At 41.7% G+C, this 18,451-nt stretch overlaps 3 protein-coding genes across 5 annotated transcripts in view; 1 reads left to right on the top strand and 2 right to left on the bottom strand.

The window, feature by feature from the left end:
* The window catches only part of ATP7B (ATPase copper transporting beta), a 43,753-nt gene extending 43,391 nt beyond the window's left edge, over window positions 1-362 (bottom strand). Inside the window, exon 1 of one of the 2 annotated variants that reach the window (XM_033000243.2) lies at window positions 137-362. In XM_033000243.2, the coding sequence (XP_032856134.2) occupies window positions 137-331 (195 nt within the window). In that variant the 5' untranslated portion in view covers window positions 332-362. Of the gene's footprint in view, window positions 1-132 lie in introns of both variants that reach the window. The other variant, XM_033000249.2, reaches the window with a different exon arrangement.
* A 1,663-nt stretch (window positions 363-2,025) lies between these two features.
* ALG11 (ALG11 alpha-1,2-mannosyltransferase) lies at window positions 2,026-7,347 on the top strand. The gene is made up of 4 exons (XM_042806008.1): window positions 2,026-2,117; window positions 3,130-3,363; window positions 4,060-4,991; window positions 7,026-7,347. The coding sequence occupies exons 1-4, from the start codon at window positions 2,080-2,082 to the stop codon at window positions 7,295-7,297; spliced, it is 1,476 nt and encodes a 491-aa protein (XP_042661942.1). The 5' UTR covers window positions 2,026-2,079; the 3' UTR covers window positions 7,298-7,347.
* A 1,147-nt stretch (window positions 7,348-8,494) lies between these two features.
* Window positions 8,495-18,451, bottom strand: part of NEK5 (NIMA related kinase 5) — a 29,258-nt gene continuing 19,301 nt past the window's right edge. For both annotated transcript variants that reach the window (XM_033000251.2, XM_033000252.2), the window contains 10 exons: window positions 18,009-18,075; window positions 17,551-17,670; window positions 16,219-16,302; window positions 16,003-16,107; window positions 14,246-14,326; window positions 13,330-13,398; window positions 12,393-12,516; window positions 12,069-12,200; window positions 11,111-11,248; window positions 8,495-9,579 (listed from right to left, as the gene is read on the bottom strand). In XM_033000251.2, the coding sequence (XP_032856142.2) occupies window positions 9,464-9,579; window positions 11,111-11,248; window positions 12,069-12,200; window positions 12,393-12,516; window positions 13,330-13,398; window positions 14,246-14,326; window positions 16,003-16,107; window positions 16,219-16,302; window positions 17,551-17,670; window positions 18,009-18,075 (1,036 nt within the window). In that variant the 3' untranslated portion in view covers window positions 8,495-9,463. The remainder of the gene's footprint in view (window positions 9,580-11,110; window positions 11,249-12,068; window positions 12,201-12,392; window positions 12,517-13,329; window positions 13,399-14,245; window positions 14,327-16,002; window positions 16,108-16,218; window positions 16,303-17,550; window positions 17,671-18,008; window positions 18,076-18,451) is intronic.

Here is an 18,451-nt window from a genome sequence, read left to right as displayed (position 1 = left end):
ATGTAGGTGTCTCCTTTATTAATTATTCTTCTAACATCCTGCAACTCTTCAGCATTACTTAAGTCCCATCTTAATTAAGCCATGGTTAACCTGTGATCTTTCAGCTTCATAAAGACAGTCTAAGATTCATACCTACCAGGGGAGTGGTCATAAGCTCGTTTGGAGACACACAGATTTCATCATCTGAAATAGACTGGATTTCTTGTTCCCTCGAAGAACTGTGTCTCTTCTCCGAAGCCAGGCAATTATCTTCAAATGTTGACGTTACAAGAGAGTTGTCTTGAGTTGAGAGATGTGAATCCAGCAAAGGTGTCTTCTGCAAACATCCCATATGCTTCTCAGGCAACTGCTCTGCTGGGGAAGAAGAAAAAGATTAAGGGAGAGAAGCCAATGCCTGTGGCATTCTACTTACAAGAGCTGTTGGTTCAGAAATTAAATGTTGGGTCATGCTTGCTGGACCTCACAACAAAACTCTTCCAATTTACCTGCTTACTTAAAGGCAGAGATGCCCTGGTGAAACCTGCAGTCAGTGGTATTTAGAACAGTGAAGAGATTTAAATAAAAACACCAGTAAAATAACTAATAAAACTCTAACTTTGGGATCCTGACACATTTCCAGTTCCATTCCCACGTGGTGAGTCCTCATAAGTGGAAAACTCAATCCAGGCAGGTCAGAATCAAATAACCATTACTTAGGCCGAATTCTTCTCACTCTCATTACAGTAGAGACTTTGTCTCTCTGCTTTGGGCTATAGCAGTAGCCAAATAAACTAACAATTCAGCATTTTCCAACCAGCACTCTACTGACAAAGACACAGGATGACCTTCATAAACATCCCTAGCAGCTTCAAGACCTCAGAACGAACAGGCAGCTATGACATGGAAGAGATCATGCTGACCTCAAACAGGCTGAAAAATCACAGGTTCTGGAGAGGTCCTGTTCAAATAAAGTATGCTTCAAATGCCCTCAAATTTTGTACAACTTCAACTCTGCAAGAGGGTGGAGACTGAGTTATCTGGATCAAATTTGCCATGTAAAGCTTTTTTTTTTTTTTTTAATGGAGAACGTGGTGGGGAAAAAAAAAAGCACCTAAGGATGTGGCAGGAAATCAATGTTTTGGCCCATTCTGCCTAGGGCCCTCATCTACAGTCTGATATTTTCACTCAACACTTCCCCACATCTGGGAGAGCAGGATGAGTTTCTTACATTTTCCCAAGGGAAGACATTTTAGAAATACAAAGTCTTGCTGTTTACTGACACATCATTAGTAGCATGGGGAAAAAAAGAAAAAAAAAAAAAAGCACTGTTCAGTTTTACCTCTACACTAATCCTCAGGTCTGTGCATATACTCCCCAATCAAGACAAAATAGTAGACAAAGTATATTAGCCAGGGACAGCCTGGGCACCCTCCCGTGGAAATCGTCCCCAGTGAGCACGTTCACGGGGATCATTTCCGAGATGGCGCCAAGCACTGGGTGTTTTGGACATCCTGCCCTCAGACTCACAGAGCTAACCCGCACACGTCCGCAGGGAGCAGACAGCAACCTCTCTGTAAAGCGGGGGGCACTTACAAGCAGGAGATTAAGGCAAGGCTGTAAAACAGGCCATCCCATACCATCCTCGTCTGGCCAAAGAGCGGGGCCTGTATTTACAGAGACATTTGCAAGGGGCGGATGGAGGAGAAGAACCCCCGTCCCAGGCACGCCCCTGCCTCCTCACACAGCACACCGGACACCCCTCGCGGCAGGGACCGCGGTGCCCCGGGACCAGGCTCCGCCCTGAGGGACGGGCAGGGGGAACGGTCCCCTGAGGAGACCCGAGGAGGAGGAGGAGGAGGAGGAGGAGGAGGAGGAGGAGGAGGAGGAGGAGGAGGAGGAGGAGGAGGAAAACGAGGAGGCGGCAGCGCCGCTCCCACCCCCCCTCAGGCACTGCCTCGCTCCCAACCCCGCCCCTTTCCCCTTCCTCTCCGTCTATCTTCCGCGGGAACCAATGAGACGGGGACAATGCCCGGCTGGTCCCGCCCCCGCCCAGCCGGGAGCCGCCCCTTCCGGCCGAGAGGCGTCGCGGCGGTGTCCAAGATGGTGGCGGGAGGGTTGTGTCTGTGTGGGCTCATCAGGTATCGGGGCGGGGAGGGTGAGGGCCGTGTGTGGGGGCGGCGCGTCCTGGCAGCGGAGAGGGAGGGAGGAAGGAGGCCCCGGCCGCCATGGCCCCCTGCCACGCCGCGACCGCGCTCTCCCGGCCCACCCCCCCCCCTGCCCTGAGGAGAGGAGGCCGCCGGGCAGGGCGAGGTGGGACGGGTCCCTGCCCCGCACCTTCCCGCCCTGCCGCCGGCCTCGGCTGGGCTGATGGGCTTTTTCGCTTCACGATCCCGAAAGCGAACGTGTTTTCTTAACTGACGTGTCGTGACGCGTGGCTCGCTGTGGGCAGCCGCTTCCCTGTCGAGTAAACGGTGTTTGTCGCAAGGCGTAGCCCGAATCCAGGCTGCGGTGCCTGTGGAGCTCCGTAGGCCGAGAAGAAGCTTCTGTGAGAAACTTCCCGTTCCTGGGTTGGGAGAGCTGTGTGCGGGGAGGCCGTGGTGAGCAAAGGCAGTGCCCCTGTCAGAGAGTGCTTCAGGGGTCTGAGCAAACGGGTCTCTCCAAACGGAGAAACCCCTCAGAGCTTCCCTGGGCAACTGGCACGGCTCTTCGGATCTGGGGGGAATGGAAAACGCGGGTTCTAGGCCGTGCACAGTGGGCTGGCCCAGATAGCTCCGCACCAGAGCAGTTCACGCTAAGGCCAAATTCAGCTTGGGCTGAACAGAACTTTAGAAGTCGCTTCACTAGTTGGGCTTTGCCGTATTGCTGAGGGCATACAGCCTTTATGGCATATATAGCACATGGAGATAGCTATAGATACATGGCATGAATAAACTGATAAATTATTGTGAAGTAACAGTAGGAAAAAAAGCTTTGGCTAAACAATGTGGAATAGTGACTTTTTTTTCTGTGACTGTTGATACACAGATGTTGATGATTTCTAAGATTAATAAATTGTTGAATTCCCCGTAGCTCTACCTGTAAGCCCTTCTCTCTCAATTTCATACATACTATAAAGCAATTTTATATTTTAAAATTTCTCACTTGTTTCAGATTGCTGTGCTCATTGTTAATCCCTGCATTATTTCTAAGTGGAATTTTGTGCGTCTGCTTGGTGATACTACTGTGGGGAATACGGCTCTGGATACAACAAAGGAAAAAACAGTTGGCCTCAGCAGGAAAAGATGGGAAGCCTCACTTGCTGGTTGCCTTTTTTCACCCCTATTGCAATGCAGGTGGTGGAGGGGAGAGGGTCTTGTGGTGTGCTATAAGAACACTCCAGAAAAAGTAAGCATATGCGTTTATTAAATACCACATTTAATTCTCAGCTACTGATTATATTATTTGTGTGTAAATAAATTTCATTAATTTACTGGGCTTTTTTTTTTTTTTTTTTTTTTTTTTTTTTACATCTGAGTTTTACCTCATTGCACCATTCCACTTCATCCCTTTACCCAGATTTTGATCTTTCCTGCAGTGGCATCTCTCACTTCTTTTTTTTCTCTCCTTGGGAAAGCCCCTCTACCCTCATCAGTTTTCTGTTACTGGTGTGGAACTCTGTAGAGGCGTAAACTCATCAGGTAACTGGTAATCTTGATACTTGCCTCTTGATGCAGGAGGCAAACCAAGTTAATACCTAAAATGGATTTAACGCTTGCGCAGTCTTCTGCATTTTACTCATGCTATGCACTAGACAGACATCTCCTAACGTAGGGCAAGGTGTTCTCAAGTCTCTAGAACAATACTGAGCTCCTCTTATGTTTTACTCAAAAAAATATTCCCCAAGTTCTCAGCTGTATGTTTTTCTGCAGATCAGAAAAAAATGGAAGTATAAGGAAAATTATAATTTAGTTAAATTAATTTCAGAACTAGGCCAGATATTTGTTCTCATATACTTTTTGAGTAATTTTGAATGAATATTTTAGTTTCGTGTTAAAAAAATCAGAGAAGAATGTATGAAATTATTTTTCTCTACTTTCACAGGTACAGAAATGTAACATGTGTTGTTTACACTGGTGATAGAGATGCCACGGGAGAAGAAATAGTAGAAGGCGCTTTCAGGAGATTCAATATTAAATTAATTCATCCTGTGAAGTTTGTATTTCTAGAAAAACGCTACCTTGTGGAAGCTTCTCTCTACCCTCACTTCACTTTGCTGGGACAAAGTTTAGGATCAGTGTTTCTCGGCTGGGAAGCTCTTCTAAAGTGTGTTCCTGATATCTACATTGACTCCATGGGCTATGCCTTCACGCTTCCCCTCTTTAAATACTTAGGAGGTTGTCGGGTTGGATGCTATGTCCATTATCCCACTATCAGCACCGATATGCTTTCTGTCGTTCGGAATCAGGATACCAGGTTTAACAACGCAGCCTTCATCACAAACAGTCCTCTTTTCAGCAAATTTAAGCTAGTCTACTACTACTTCTTTGCTTTCCTGTACGGATTGGTCGGTTCCTGCAGTGAAGTGATTATGGTTAACTCTTCTTGGACGCTAAATCACATCCTTTCCCTATGGAGAGCTGGGGCTTGCACTAGCATTGTGTATCCACCATGCGATGTTCAGACCTTCCTGGATATTCCACTGGAAGAGGAAAAGAGCACCACTGAATATTCCATTGTTTCCATCAGCCAGTTCAGGCCTGAAAAAGATCATCCTTTACAAATCAGAGCCTTTGCTAAATTGCTGAAAGAGAAGAGGCTGGGGCAGCAGCCGTCACTGAAGCTTATCTTGATTGGAGGCTGTCGTAACCGGAAAGATGAAGAGCGTGTGAATAACCTTAAACGTCTTTGCGAAGAGCTGGGCGTTAGTAAGGATGTGACGTTCAGAATAAACATTCCCTTCGAGGAGCTAAAGAGGCACCTGGCCGAGGCCACCATCGGCCTGCACACCATGTGGAACGAGCACTTCGGGATCGGTCAGTATCTTTCCTCGGTGTTCGGCCCTTTGTCACAGCTGGGGAGGGCTTCGGTTAAGGCTTCTCCACGCAGGTGTCTGGGGGGGTGTCCAGCTGCCCTTCTCGACAGAGGCACTCTAGCCGAGGTAGAGCCTACGGGACTAGGCCGGATGACTAACCCCTGGGTGCTACGGCCGTGCAAGCTGAAGCGCTGTGGCCTTCGCAGCCTGTTAAATGTGGGCATTCTCCAGGCACCTAAATGGACAGCTGGTCCCGCCTCTGCTGCCCGAGGTGCCCTGCCTGACCCCCAGCTATCGCTCTGCAAGGTCAGGCGTCACCCTAAGGTCCCGTGGTAGGTTTGCCAGCCTTACACAGGTGCTCTCTGTACCCAGGGGAACCTCAGAAAGCAGCAGGTACTTCTGTGTAAGCACCTCAGATTGTGCCCTCCGCGGGCAGAGCTTAGACACAGTTCACGTGTAGACATCCATGTGTGCAAATTTTGATCGTGTTTCACCTGCTGTTTGAAGTTTCTAGTGTATGTCAGGGGGCTCTAGCTGCTGTTTCAGAGGTGTGAGTCTCCCGCAGATTCTGACTCGGGTGTAAGCCCCGTGCAGATGCCACCAGGTAGCCTGGGTCGCCTCACTGCACTAGGAGCCCATTAAGGCAATTAAGTCATTCAATCAGTTGCTGCAGCACAGAGCAGAATGCCAAAGAGGAGCTGGGACCTGGTTTGCGACGTGCTGTCATGCAGAATTAAGGTACTGGGCTCCGTTTATTGGGATTAGTTGAGTCCTGACCTCGAAAGGGAATGTGAGGTCGCCCATCTGACTTAAATCTCCAGCAGAATAAGCTGGCAGCCAAGCAGGTGGTGCCGTACTTGGCTACAGTGTGACTAAACTGCAGTTAATGTCATCAGGCTTTATTAGAATGCAAGTTAAGTAACTATCAGGAGTAGTAGTTTGTAGGAGCTTGGTATAAAAAAATTTACTCGGAAGTGTCTCCCAGAAGCAAATGCCGCAAAATGGATATAATAGTTTCTCACATTTTTTTCCAACACAAACCAGTTTATTTTTTATTTAGAGTGGTACAATCACACTGTGATTTTGAATTTGAGCATGATTTCACCTTCATCTCCAGTGGCTTTTTGCCTGTAAAAAATACGTTCCAAAACTTTGGAGCATTATTTACAGTTGGCAATTTTTGAGCTAGGGGAACTTTTTAAAAATCAAATCAGGACTGAAAAGAATCAGCAATTAAAGGGATTTCTGAGGTCTGTTCTGGAACCACAGAAGAGAATTGAAGTTGATGTATACATTATATGCTAGTTCTATCCCACTGCTTTTGGCTGAGGAAAGCTTACTATCAGATTCCCCTTGCATTAACATTTCCATCAAAAATACAGGTGTAGTGACAACAGTTTTGACTAGTTTGTCTTGTCGAGTTGTCAAAAGCTATAAAGATTTGTTAATCTGCAAAATCCTGAACTTCTGAATATCATCTGATTGAAATGTGCATAGTCATCTTTTCTCTCAGTATGTAAATGTTAAAAATCTTCAGTGTGAATAAGAGAATGAATAATGTTCAGCTCTAATTTTTGTTTTCTGCAGCTGCCACCACACCATAAAACCAGTGTTGCAGCGTTCTGTCACAGAGCAGAACAGAACTATGCAGTGCACTGTCACAGAGCTACCTTCCATGTTTATCTCTGCTTTTGGCTCAAAATCTAGCTTCTTTTCCACAGTATACGGTGGTGGTGTAATTTATCTCAGGTAAATCAGTTATGTTACAAGAACCACAACTTAGCCAATCATATCTGATATTATATTCAATTTTATGTGCTTAAACTATCGTTTCAGTCCTTAGGACTGAAAAACTGAAATTTATTTTCCTTATGAGCCCATTTACTCTGTATTTTTCAAACTGATGTAGAAGAGCATTCTATAGGCACTTCGAATTCTGGGTGAACTGTTCTGTGGTCTTAACTTTCCAGTGCCTCGTGGGAAGCCAAAGTACGTGAGTGCACATTCATATCAGCATGTTTTGTGTCTTTTACAGGAGTAGTTGAATGTATGGCAGCTGGCACAGTTATCCTGGCTCACAATTCTGGAGGCCCCAAATTAGACATAGTGGTACCCAACGAAGGACGTATTACAGGCTTCCTAGCAGAAAACGAGGACAGTTACGCCGACACGATGGCTTATATCCTCTCTTTGTCTCCTGCAAAAAGGTTTGAGGTCAGAGAAAATGCTCGTCGCTCTGTGCTCAGGTTTTCTGACCAGCATTTTGAAGAGACATTCCTGTTATCTGTGGAGCCATTATTTAAATAAATGTATATGAATAAAAACTTATACGAATAAAATTAACTTTTGATAGTTGACAATGTGTCACCTGTAAATATATCTAATCTATAATCCCTTGGTTCCATTCAGTAAAGAGATTTTTTTTTTCTTTCTGTCAGGGTATCTGCTTTATGTAATAGAGATTTTTTTCTTGGGAAAGAACTGCTCCTGAAAATTTTCTGTGTTGACTACATGGCAGTACAGTGCACTGCAAAACCCGCTGGATTCACAGAACCCTCATGCTTCCTTGGCAACAGAACTGCATCTGGAATATTGAGTACTTCCAGTTTCCACTCATTTCATGGCTCTTCACTCAGTCACAGTTTTTAAATTCAACACTTCTGTTTGATAGCTTTTGTACCCAGATTTTTTTTTTCCAGAATCTGTAGCACATTTTCAGTTTGCTGTCCCCTGTTGTGTGGCAAAATTCGATTATATGAGATTTTAATTGTGGTTCTGGAGATTTCATTACCTACAGCGATTCTTTTAACTTAATCATATGGTGGTTTTGCTGGCTTGCTTTTTAGTAAGTGTAATAATTGCACTTGTCTATGATCCTCATATTAGCTATTTCTTCACGCCTTTTCACAGTATGACAACTTAATGGTATTTTTCCAGCCCTATTGAAAAGTTTTTGTTCTTGGGGAATAGAAGCGTCTAGATGAGAGGGCGTAATTAAATGCTATGCAAACATGAACATTAAAGCCCTAAACTACTGCTTATTATAAAACTGAGAACACTGTGAACAAAATGTTCAAAAATTGGACATCAGCTTTTGTATCAAAAATGGAAAAACAGTCCTTTTCTGAGCCATCAAAGCAGTATTTTATATTTTAGCAAACTAAGCGAAGTGCAAAAAGCTACTGAAATCGAACTTTAAAATGTGGTTTTCCCTCTGTTTAAACTTCTCCTGGATTATATGAAATTTTGTATATGAAAAAATACGGTTGGAAGAACCTACTCTCCCATATTTTACTAAGAATTAGGAACTGCGCAATTCTCATGGTGCTAATGAGCCCTTTTACTGCTGGTACTAAACCTGCTGAGCAGGTGGTGATACGCGGTGGGGTCAGTACTGTGTGAATGAAACTACGGATTGTAAAGCTCTACTGGCAGTACACAGAGATTGTGAAAAGTTGGGAGAGCTTCTTAAAACAAGGAGCTGTTTGAGCAAGGGAAGTGAAATATACTGACTAGGAGGCTTTATTACGTGATACAAAAATGGTTAAAGAGGGTATGCAGTCAGAAATTTGCTCAAGCAAGTGCTGTCAGAGATGTCCCAGGTAGTTAGAATAATAAAGATGAAAGAGCATTTCAGTCTGGGTGAGGATTTTTCAATATTTAGACATCTGAAGAGTAGCCTGATTTTTTTGCCTTTTAAACAAAATAGTAACAACCTTCTAATTTTAATTAGCATTTAGCACTGTTGAAAAGCAGTTGATTTACTTGGCATTATTATGTCAGCTATCCTTAAGTTTTGTTACTGATGTGACTGAAATTTCAAGCAAGTTAAAGCTTTGAAAGAGTAGCTGTGCTGGTGGTTTAGGTAGCTCTTGCTTCCTGCTCGCCTTTTTCATTGTGGGTATCAATACTGAGTGACCCACGGTTATCTTCTAAATCAGCATCAGATTTTCCGAGTAGTTTGTGAGGTTAATTCATCTTCATCTGTTTGACCTGATGGGAGACTCTGTGGTTCTATCTGCTGGAGAAATTGCCACTTTTTCCAATGATTCCTCTAACTCGTGTCTGAGTTCATCTTCAGAATCTTCAAAATGTCTGTAAAGCAAAGCAAGGTAATTATATTAATTAAATATATCTTTGTTACAAGCCTTTCTCCTTTCAAGGTCTTTGAGATTTTTTTAAACACTTTATAAAGAGTGTCAAGCAACACACATAATGTGAACTGTTCCTCTGTGAGATTGTTTGCCTGTATTTATAAGGCAAGAGAACAGGAGCTTCAAAGCCCTGTTAATACTCTGCATAACAGTTCTAATGACAGCGCTGGCGTACGGCACGTGAAACGGCACAAGTTGAATTAGCAGACTCCGCAAGACAAGGAAGGTTTCTTCATTTATGAATTTAAAAGCTGTAGGCAATGTAACCTGCCATTTCATGAAACTGTTCAGCTGTAGGGATTTCTCTGATGTGCTTGACTTACATGTCTTCACCTTCTGACCTCAGCTCAGGTCTGCCTCCAGCAGCAGCAGCAGCGTCTGTCTCTGAATCCTCGTCCTTGTTTTCTTTTGGGGGCAACACAGTTAATCTCCCTTCTGGAGTGGAAGAGAAATGTTCCTTTGTTTGTGTATTAGCTAACTGTAAAAGTGTATGTGAAGTAATAGCCAATAAGTAAATGCTTGAATTTTTTGTTGTTGCGCAGATTACGACACTGCAAATACCACGCTTCTGTTGTTCTCGATCACACGCTTCAGTCGGCGGTTTGTAACTTCTGCTCAGGGGAATCTGGTGGGTTTGCAGACCATAACCAAAGGACTATAAAGTTAAGAAGGAAAGGCGATCTGATGTTAGTAGGTTTAAGCTCCCAAGACGAGGCTCTGCGTTTTCAGTGGAAAGCTTAGGGGAGTACTGTTTGGGAAGGACAGAAAATTACTATCTGGATGTAGCTCTGGTTACTTAAAAGTGCTCCCTTTCCCTAGCCTGAAGGTGGGAGAACGATGCTGAGAGTCGTTTTAGTGTAAAGACTAAATTCTGCACGGGAGCCAACGCTGTACTCCACAATGTCAGCTGGAGTAGCAGGGCAGGACTGGGTATTGAGTGCCTACTGTATTTTAATAAATGTAGCTGATAAAAGCGACAGCAGTTACAATACCTGTGTGACTTATTCTTGCTTTAGCCCGATGAACTGCTGACATTAGTGAGAAGTGGTTTGAATTTAATTTGTTTGGTTTTTTTTTAATAAAGCTAGTCTTAGGAGAGGAATTTAGCTGGTACATTTAGCTGGTTTAGCCTTCAGGATGGGGCAGTTTTAAACGAGCTCGTTAAGCTGTGAGAAAACAAGCATGTGAAGCACAGTTAGCAGGAGCGTGCTGACTGCACAGTTGCAAATGAAAGCTATTTCTCACGATCCACTAAAATTGCTGAAACTTGGCACGTACAATTTAGCTGTCTTAAAAGTCCTGTCATCCAATTATATGTTCAGTAGATTGGCAATTGTGCATAAAACCACAATGTCCGGTTTCATTTACAGCATCTTCCTGTGGAAAATACTCTGGCTTTTTACCTAACAACTTCGACGCAGCGTAAATGTCATTTTTAAAAGAACCTGTTACTTTAGGGAAGTGTGCTGCGGTCTGAACGAGTTCGAACCAATTCCAGAGTCAGCTGTACCAGCATGGGCCACGCTGCAAAGTCACCACTGGCGTTTTAAGTCGCCGTGTATTACAATTTGCAGCTCTTCTACAGAAATGCATGTATTGGTATAAATGCTTTTTACAGGGTCCTTCAACAGTCGCAGGGGCTGGATCCAGGTTTGAGGTACCTGCCAGCTGGCTGGCAGTAGCAGCTCACCTCTGTCTAATCGAGCAAATGAAAGAATTCTACATGAAAGTAACAGCCAGTAAGTCGGTCTTGCCCTTTTCCCTGATACTGAAAACAGGAATGTCCTGAAAGAGGCCCTTCCCTGCTGCAGGCCAGAGCCCTGGCTGCTGGGACAGCCTGCCCCTCTTCTTCTGGTTTGCCAACTGCTTCGAAACGGGGGTTCTCAAGCACAGACCCTCTGCCAGTGGTAGAAGAAATAGCACACTCAAGAAAAACTTGCAGAATTGACAGTAACAAACATCATACCTGCTGCTTCTTCAAGACGGATGAAGGACTCGTTAGACAGCTCTGCTGCTGCCAAGACGTTCCGGAGTGGTGCTGGTGGTGTGTGCTTCCACCGCGTCCTGCTTGCCGGGGTGTCTTCAGGCAGAGCAACTCGGGCAGCTGGAGAACAGCAAGCTTCTCAGCTCATTAAAGCACAACTGTATTTTGTCAGGTTCAGACTTTCTACTCTTGACATGGATTTCTTCCTATTGGGTAATGCGGGAACCTCTTTTTTTTTTTCCCTTTGTGGAATTGTCCTGAATTCTTTATAAGTATTTGATCTGACTGATACTGTAGAGAAAAAATCACTTGGACTATCTGTCACTAGAAGTTTCTAACACCAGTTTTAATGCTCAAGTAACTGCTTATTAAGCCTGGAATACACAGGTACAGCTTCACTGAGCAGTCCTTGCTCTCAAACTTGTTGGCTTCTTGGGGCTGAAAAAGCTCCAGATAACCTTCCTGCTTCTTTTGCACCCTACGCTCTTTCATCTAAAGCAGACTGAACAAGAAGTGGCATATTAATAATATTCTGCTTTGTCTTCGCCGCCCATACAAATTCTGCAGGTTATTTCTGTGTGTCTGGGGTGTTAGGCACGTGCTGGAAGGCTGGAAGAGCTCCTTGCTGGCAGCAGCCAGGCCCTGGAGATAGCTGGCTGCGTGGGAATGGCGGTGCTGCTGTTACCCAGGCCACAGAGTGACTGAGAAAATGCAGCCCTCTTAATAGGTATGTGCAGCCAAACGTGACCGAGGGGAAAATGACAACTGCATTCTCTGGTTTAACACATCCACTGGCCTCAGTCATTACGAAGCCCTGCGATCAACAGTCTGCCAGATCACGGGAACATTCTGGGACAGAATTGTTCTGACAAAGGTCTGTAAGTAGTCTGGCTGAATTCTAACCGCTCCCTACTTTCATTGAAAAACAGAACTTTCTCACCAGGTTCATTTTCAGCCATAGTAGGGCATACAGATGTGACAGCAGCATCAGCTAGAAAATTCAGTAGCGTCTGAGGGGCTCCAGCCTGCCAGTGTTTTCTGTTTTCTTTTGTATTATCTGCGTCACTGGACTCTGAGGGGAAGAAAAAGAGGAGGCAAAGTTATGTCATTTATTTTAAGTAGATTTCAGTGTGATTATAATGTTATGTGATATAAAGAGAGAGCTCATCAGATAAACTTGCTATACGTTCGCGTTACCCCATTTACCTAACTTCTATCGAATTTTCAGGATTAATATTCAGCACGGCTTTTCCCCAAGAAATACCTGGTTGGTATCCAGATAGTTCTTCCAAAGCTCTGTCCCTACGATCTTCATGAACTTCCACCAGTTTCTCCTTAACATTCTCAGCATCCATAAAGGTTAAAGTCTCAGTGAGTTTGTCTAGTACCTGAAAAAACAATAGGTTACTCTGGGAAGAGAAAACAAATACGGGACAATAACTAATCACTTCCCATTTTACTGTGTTTGCCAGCCATTCTCATGTATGTACAGGAAAGCTGGGTAACAGAAAGTGGAGCAGCTGTATTCAAAAGTCACATTGTGATTTGTGTATCAGAGAGCTTCACAGGGCTCTGCAGAATGTGAAACAACAGAATGACAAAATAGTGCTCTATAAGTTAAGAATACCTATACTAGAAAGAAGTTATATCTTCCATGTTGCTGTTACAAATACTTTTAACGAGTCTAATATATTAATAAAAATCTTAATAGGTAGCAAGTACACGTTGATCAGCCACAGCTGTCATTTCAATAAATGATATCACGTAACGTTGTCTGTAGCCTCACTTCCACGTTTTCTAAGTAACAGCTGGTTCATCACGGTATTATTCTTGCTTGGTGATACAATACTAGTGAAAAGAAACAGAAACGTACCAAAACGATTTACAAATCAAATTTGGCATTTGCAAACTAACTCAATTTTGAGATGAGTTCTTCCCCTCAAGCCCAGTTTAGGCAATTTGAGTATCTCCACTCTTTCATCTTTTACCATGTGAAAGACTGACCCCGATAGCATCCGATATTCCTCTGAGCAATTATCCTCTTGAATAAGGTCAGCTATATGCAATATGTCAACAAATCCTCAATAGAAATCTTCATTGTAACAAAGGTAGAGGTTGATGATAATGGAAAGAAGCCTTAGATCGTGTCATGGTTTCAGATTACTACTTTAAATGCTTTAAATATAACTAGAACATCGTACCTCTGCTTCTTGAATTCTGTCTTCCTCAGGAGCACATAAATCTAGATTAATTTCAAACTTTACTCCTCCCTAAAGAGAATTCACACACTTCATTAATTTATTTTATTAAATAAAAACATTTCATTAAATGTACACAGTTTATATGGAACTACAAGCTTAGTAGCTTATACTGAACAATATTTTTCTTCTATTTGACAAGATCAAAGTGGAATAAATTGGACAAAAAGAGACTTCTCTAAATATAGTTTATGGATATATTCAAACGATTGCATCCACTTTTTATTTTAAGGAAAGGTGTCTTCGATAATCATTTAATTCAAATCCTTGCAATACAGAGCTGGCATACAGCTGGTTCTCAATCAGAATTAAAATTTGGATACTGTACTGCTCCCATGGAATATTTCACACAACACCTTTAGTGCACTTCGCAGTGATCGTATGCTCCGAAACCTTCCTGGTATCTTACATGCATTTCCATTCAACTTCCATCCCCTCCCACAATTTAAAAAGCACTATAGAGAACGTTTTATAACAAAACGGTAAGAAATTAGCAGCCTGATTTGACTTCACTTAAACTCTGAGTAAACACGAGTTCCCATACACTACTAATGCAGTTTGATATAAAGCTGAGCAGGTGGGGATTGATTACTATCTGGGAATATCTGAAGGGAGCCTCCCTCAAATTATTTTAGAGAAGGTCATTTATTTTCTTAGTGATTGTATCTTCTCATAGAAACTTCTAACAGTCAGAAGACCATCACTCTTAATTGACTCAAGTAACTTGATTTCCAGAGCTAGGGTGATAACAGTCATCTGAACTGTACAGACATAAGAAGAAAATGTAAAAAAACCCCAAAACAACAACCAAAAAAAAAACCCCAAAACACCCCACAAAAACAGCAATAAGGACGGATACCTTTCTGTTATGTTTCCTTTCTAGGATGTTTTGGTCTTGCCCATCCTGGAGTCTGACTTGTTTAAAGTTTTCTTCCATGTCCTGGAAGGAGCAAAACCCCCCAACTTTAAAATACATTATTTGGAACCAGAATATGTGACTACCCTGTAAAAAAAAACTTGTGTAAGTACTAAAAGTAGTCACTGAACTCCTAGTATATATATTTCTACCGATATGCCATTTGTTGCCTTATTTTGACTCTAATACAAAAAGACATTACAATTCCGGCTTACCTGGCAAAAAGAAAAATAGGAAACCTTGCATAAAGTGCAAACCTCTGATTTTTCAAAAAAACTATGTTTGGAGGATACAGTACTGTGTCAAGAAATAAATACTACATCTTTTATTTTTTATGATCATACGCAAGATGACTCAGGCTGAAGTGATGAAAATCAAGATTATAATGGAAACCTATGCCTGTAATAAGTATAGCCATGTTTCATAGCATCTTGTTTTCTGGTAGCACCTAAAACATATTTAATTACTCCTTTTCATATTCCTATGTTAGGACCTCTCAGATAAAAGCAAAGTAAAGAGTTGTATGCAGATCCTTCAGTGATCTGCTCCAGTTAGGGCACGTCCTCAACCTCAGGTGAAACCACAACAATTCACAGATTTTACTTTTTTAAAATATCTGTGCAGTTTCTCCAGATTATTAAGTGCCCATGAGCTAAGGTGTCATCGAGCAGGTACAAAATGTAGTGTTTCTTTTTCATTATGTATTTCCCATTAAATCACTGGGAATATAATTTCTGTCCTCTCGTGGCTCTGGCTGCCTACAGCCTACTTGATCCTGTCAAGTGACATGTGACTTCATTTCAGTAAAAGCCAGATTCAGGATCCGTGAAAATCACTGAAGAGGATCCTACTAATATTGGTAGATTCAGCCCAAATTCAAGCTGCAATAGGGTAGCAATGTCTGTCACCAGTTTATGTGGAAGTCTGCCCCTTGCTGCTGAGCAGTGCAGGAAGCCCTACACCACACGAGGCAAATCCTGACTGAAGAATCTTAGTAGCTAGACCAGAGCTGTTTTCCCTTCCGAACAGACTGGGAATTTGTACACTGAGATTCCCTTTCATAAATTAAGGCTTACATTCATTTAACCTGAAGAAAAATGGATTTCTTGCTGCTGAACTCCATGTGGTCTGGAAACCTCATCTGGTGTTCACAATGCCAATATTGCAAAGTAAAAATGGGAGAATTCTGGAACTCCATTCCAGTAGCTGCTCTGGTAGTATCTGATGAGAATGAAGTGAATCAGTACTGTAGCTGAAAATCTCTGGCTCTGCCTCTTCCTCACGCTTCTCCCAGATTTTTGTTTAAGTAAGGACTCTACATAAAACTGGATTCGAATTTCCCACACAGTGCTACTCTGAGCTGTCATGAATTGCTGTATCTTCTGCACAGAATTCTCATAAAGATTCGCACTGTGAGTGGCTTCTTCTTTACTTCACTCAACATACCACAAAAAGAAATTAAGTAAGAATACATCCTAATATTTACAGATGAAAAATGATTAACGAAACAAGTCAGGATTCTGCCAAAGACGCTTCCCAGACGATTTCTGAAGGGAACCTAGGGAGACTTGCATATATGGTGCAAGCATCAGGTGAGATATAAGCTTTACTGTTTGTCACATTTGTCACAGACAGTGAATCAAAGACCATGTGGGACTTGCATGAAAAGTTCTCTTTAGACTAGGAGATGGTTCTGCTACCTGAAGTGACTCTTCTCCTGCTGTAGCTGTATCCTTGGTTTCAGCCTGGTCCTCAGCTTTCCCTTGCCTCACAAGATAGGTTTTATCTTGTATTTTTTGAGTCTCCTAGGGAACGTTTTTACAAAATGTTATTTTCCATTACTTATTAAATGTACTAGCTTAAAAAAAAAAAAAAAAAAAGGAACTATGACTGTGTGTATGTTTGAGCTTTGTTACCTGGAGTACTCCTGCTCTAACTCTGAATTCCTTCATATCGCTGTGGTATTCTTCCCGAATTTTCTGTAATTGTTTCAGGTACTCCTAGTAAAGAACAGTAAGGTAGAATACCTATGTATTAGAAATACATACAGAAGTAACACTAGCTAAACAAAATATTCTATGGATATCAAGCTGTGCATATATGAGAAAAAGGCATCAGTGTCCTTTACTGCCAATTTTAAAGATTACTTGACCCTTCCTATTAGGGGACATTCTGGAGTTATCGCTCTTCCAGACTTTAACTTTTTTTGAAGTTTTCCAGACTGTTTCACGCTAGCTTTTCTGTAGAATTATATCTAAAGGAGCAGCTAATTCCAAGCATAACCTAAGGACTATCTGAGTAATGAGGCTAAGGTTGAAATCTAGAAGTAGAGGATTGGAAATCTGGAGGACAAAAAATTATGTTATATTCATTTTATTGCAACCTGCTCCCCAAAACAAAACAAAACCTGGTAATCTTTTCTTGGAGAAGCTTCAATATTCCCATCCTTTGGAGCAAAAACCTCAAATTTGGCTAAAAGATAATTTTTGCGTTAAGGACATCTCTGTTACTGTCTCTATGAGAGTCTGTCCCAATTTGCCCACGTTACAAATTGACAAATCTATATAATTTCATTTTTTGGAATATTTAGTACAGACTTTGTGTAACTAAACAGCAACAGTCTCTGTACATGATGAGTATGTTCTTATTTCAAAGTCTGACCATTATGTAAAAGTTAATATATTCATATTTATTCTGTCATTTTTTAAAAATCAAAGACAGAAAGATTATGTTTTTACATGTGTTCATGTAAGAAAGAAGTATCAGTTTGTTTCCTCTGTCACCCAAAAGCAAAACCAGAAAAGTATGTTGTTTCTGTATAAAATAATCTCCAAAAGTTATAACGTACTACAGAAGTAGTATTTATCACATACTATTGTATCACATTCTAAATGTCATAGTATGACTTATGAACAGTTAATATACATATACAAATAATGCACGTATCACTGCTTTCTCTGATTTGTACATGTGAGGATCTACTGTTCTCCAACATTAGTTTGTTCAGTGATGTAACTCCTCTAATCTCAGTAGAAGTAAAATCAAAATCAATGCCATGGTTCATGAAATAACTATGGACATCAACTTCTGCGCAAGTCTTCACCTGTTTATGTAAGATAGAACCAGATTAAACAACTTATATTTTCCTAGTAGTCAGATGGAAAAGAATCAATTCCTACGTAAGGAATTGTACTGTTGAGGAGTGTAAGAAGACAGCTTTAAGCACCTAAGGAAGATATTTCATTTACCTGTTCTTTCATTTCATTCTTTCTAGATATGTCCTGCTGATGGTTTCTGAGATGTTGTTCCTCTATTTTCTGCTGCTGTATTTGCTCACGATATGGGTCAGCAGAGGATGGTCGCAGCCCCTATGGTTGTACAAATACATCCCAGAGCAAAGGAATTTTCATTTAGAACCCTTTCCCGCAGTGCTCATTCAATTCACTCTCCCTGACCCACTGAAGAGTGCAGTAAGACAAATGTATATTTTTGGAGGAAAAAGTTAGAGTAGAATTTTACATTGCTACAGTTTTGTATTAGAAAATAAAACCTCAAGATGAGCATTGAGGAGCAGATCAATGAATTCACTGGATCAGAACTTTCTACCCGTCAGTGTTACAGTTTGCTGTTAGAAAGATAATTCATCTTTGGGATTTTCATTCAGTTTCTTTTGCAGATTTTACTCTATGTTTCAGTATTTACTTACCAGCTGTTTTTCTACTTTAATCTTGTACTGTTGGGCTTCAAAACGCCTTTGAAAATATTCTGCGGGCCTGAGAGAAGGAGGTAATGTTCATATACTACATTTTATTTCACAGACTCTGCTATCTTCTGCACAAATAATTCTCTACAGGCTCTATCACATATGACAAACAGAGCTGTCTTTGTACTACATGAATATATACATATGGATAAAATACGTATAAATATGGAACAAGAGTAAAATAACAAAAAGAAAATTTATACATTCAGGCATTCCCCTTCCTATTACTTCAGTTATATCAGCCTTTTGAGGAGAGCAGCAAAGTCCTTCTCTACCTTTTATCTGATAAACGGTATGTGAAAGTGTTAATGAAAATAAAGTTGGTTTTCCTGATCCTCAAAATGAGTGAAAATTATCAGAATGGACGCTGTATATTCAACAACTTT

Source organism: Tyto alba, unplaced genomic scaffold (assembly GCF_018691265.1).
Source record: "Tyto alba isolate M040663 unplaced genomic scaffold, T.alba_DEE_v4.0 Super-Scaffold_45, whole genome shotgun sequence".
Taxonomy (NCBI): domain Eukaryota; kingdom Metazoa; phylum Chordata; class Aves; order Strigiformes; family Tytonidae; genus Tyto; species Tyto alba.
Note: the sequence above shows the minus strand (reverse complement) of the source record. Positions and strands in the feature narration are given on the sequence as shown.

Excerpts from the sequence above, each read along its gene's own strand:
- ALG11 (XM_042806008.1), top strand. The coding sequence starts at position 2,080 with ATGGTGGCGGGAGGGTTGTGTCTGTGTGGGCTCATCAG. Across the intron at positions 2,118-3,129 it reads TGTCTGTGTGGGCTCATCAG|ATTGCTGTGCTCATTGTTAA; the intron begins GTATCGGGGCGG and ends CACTTGTTTCAG. Across the intron at positions 4,992-7,025 it reads GAACGAGCACTTCGGGATCG|GAGTAGTTGAATGTATGGCA; the intron begins GTCAGTATCTTT and ends TGTCTTTTACAG.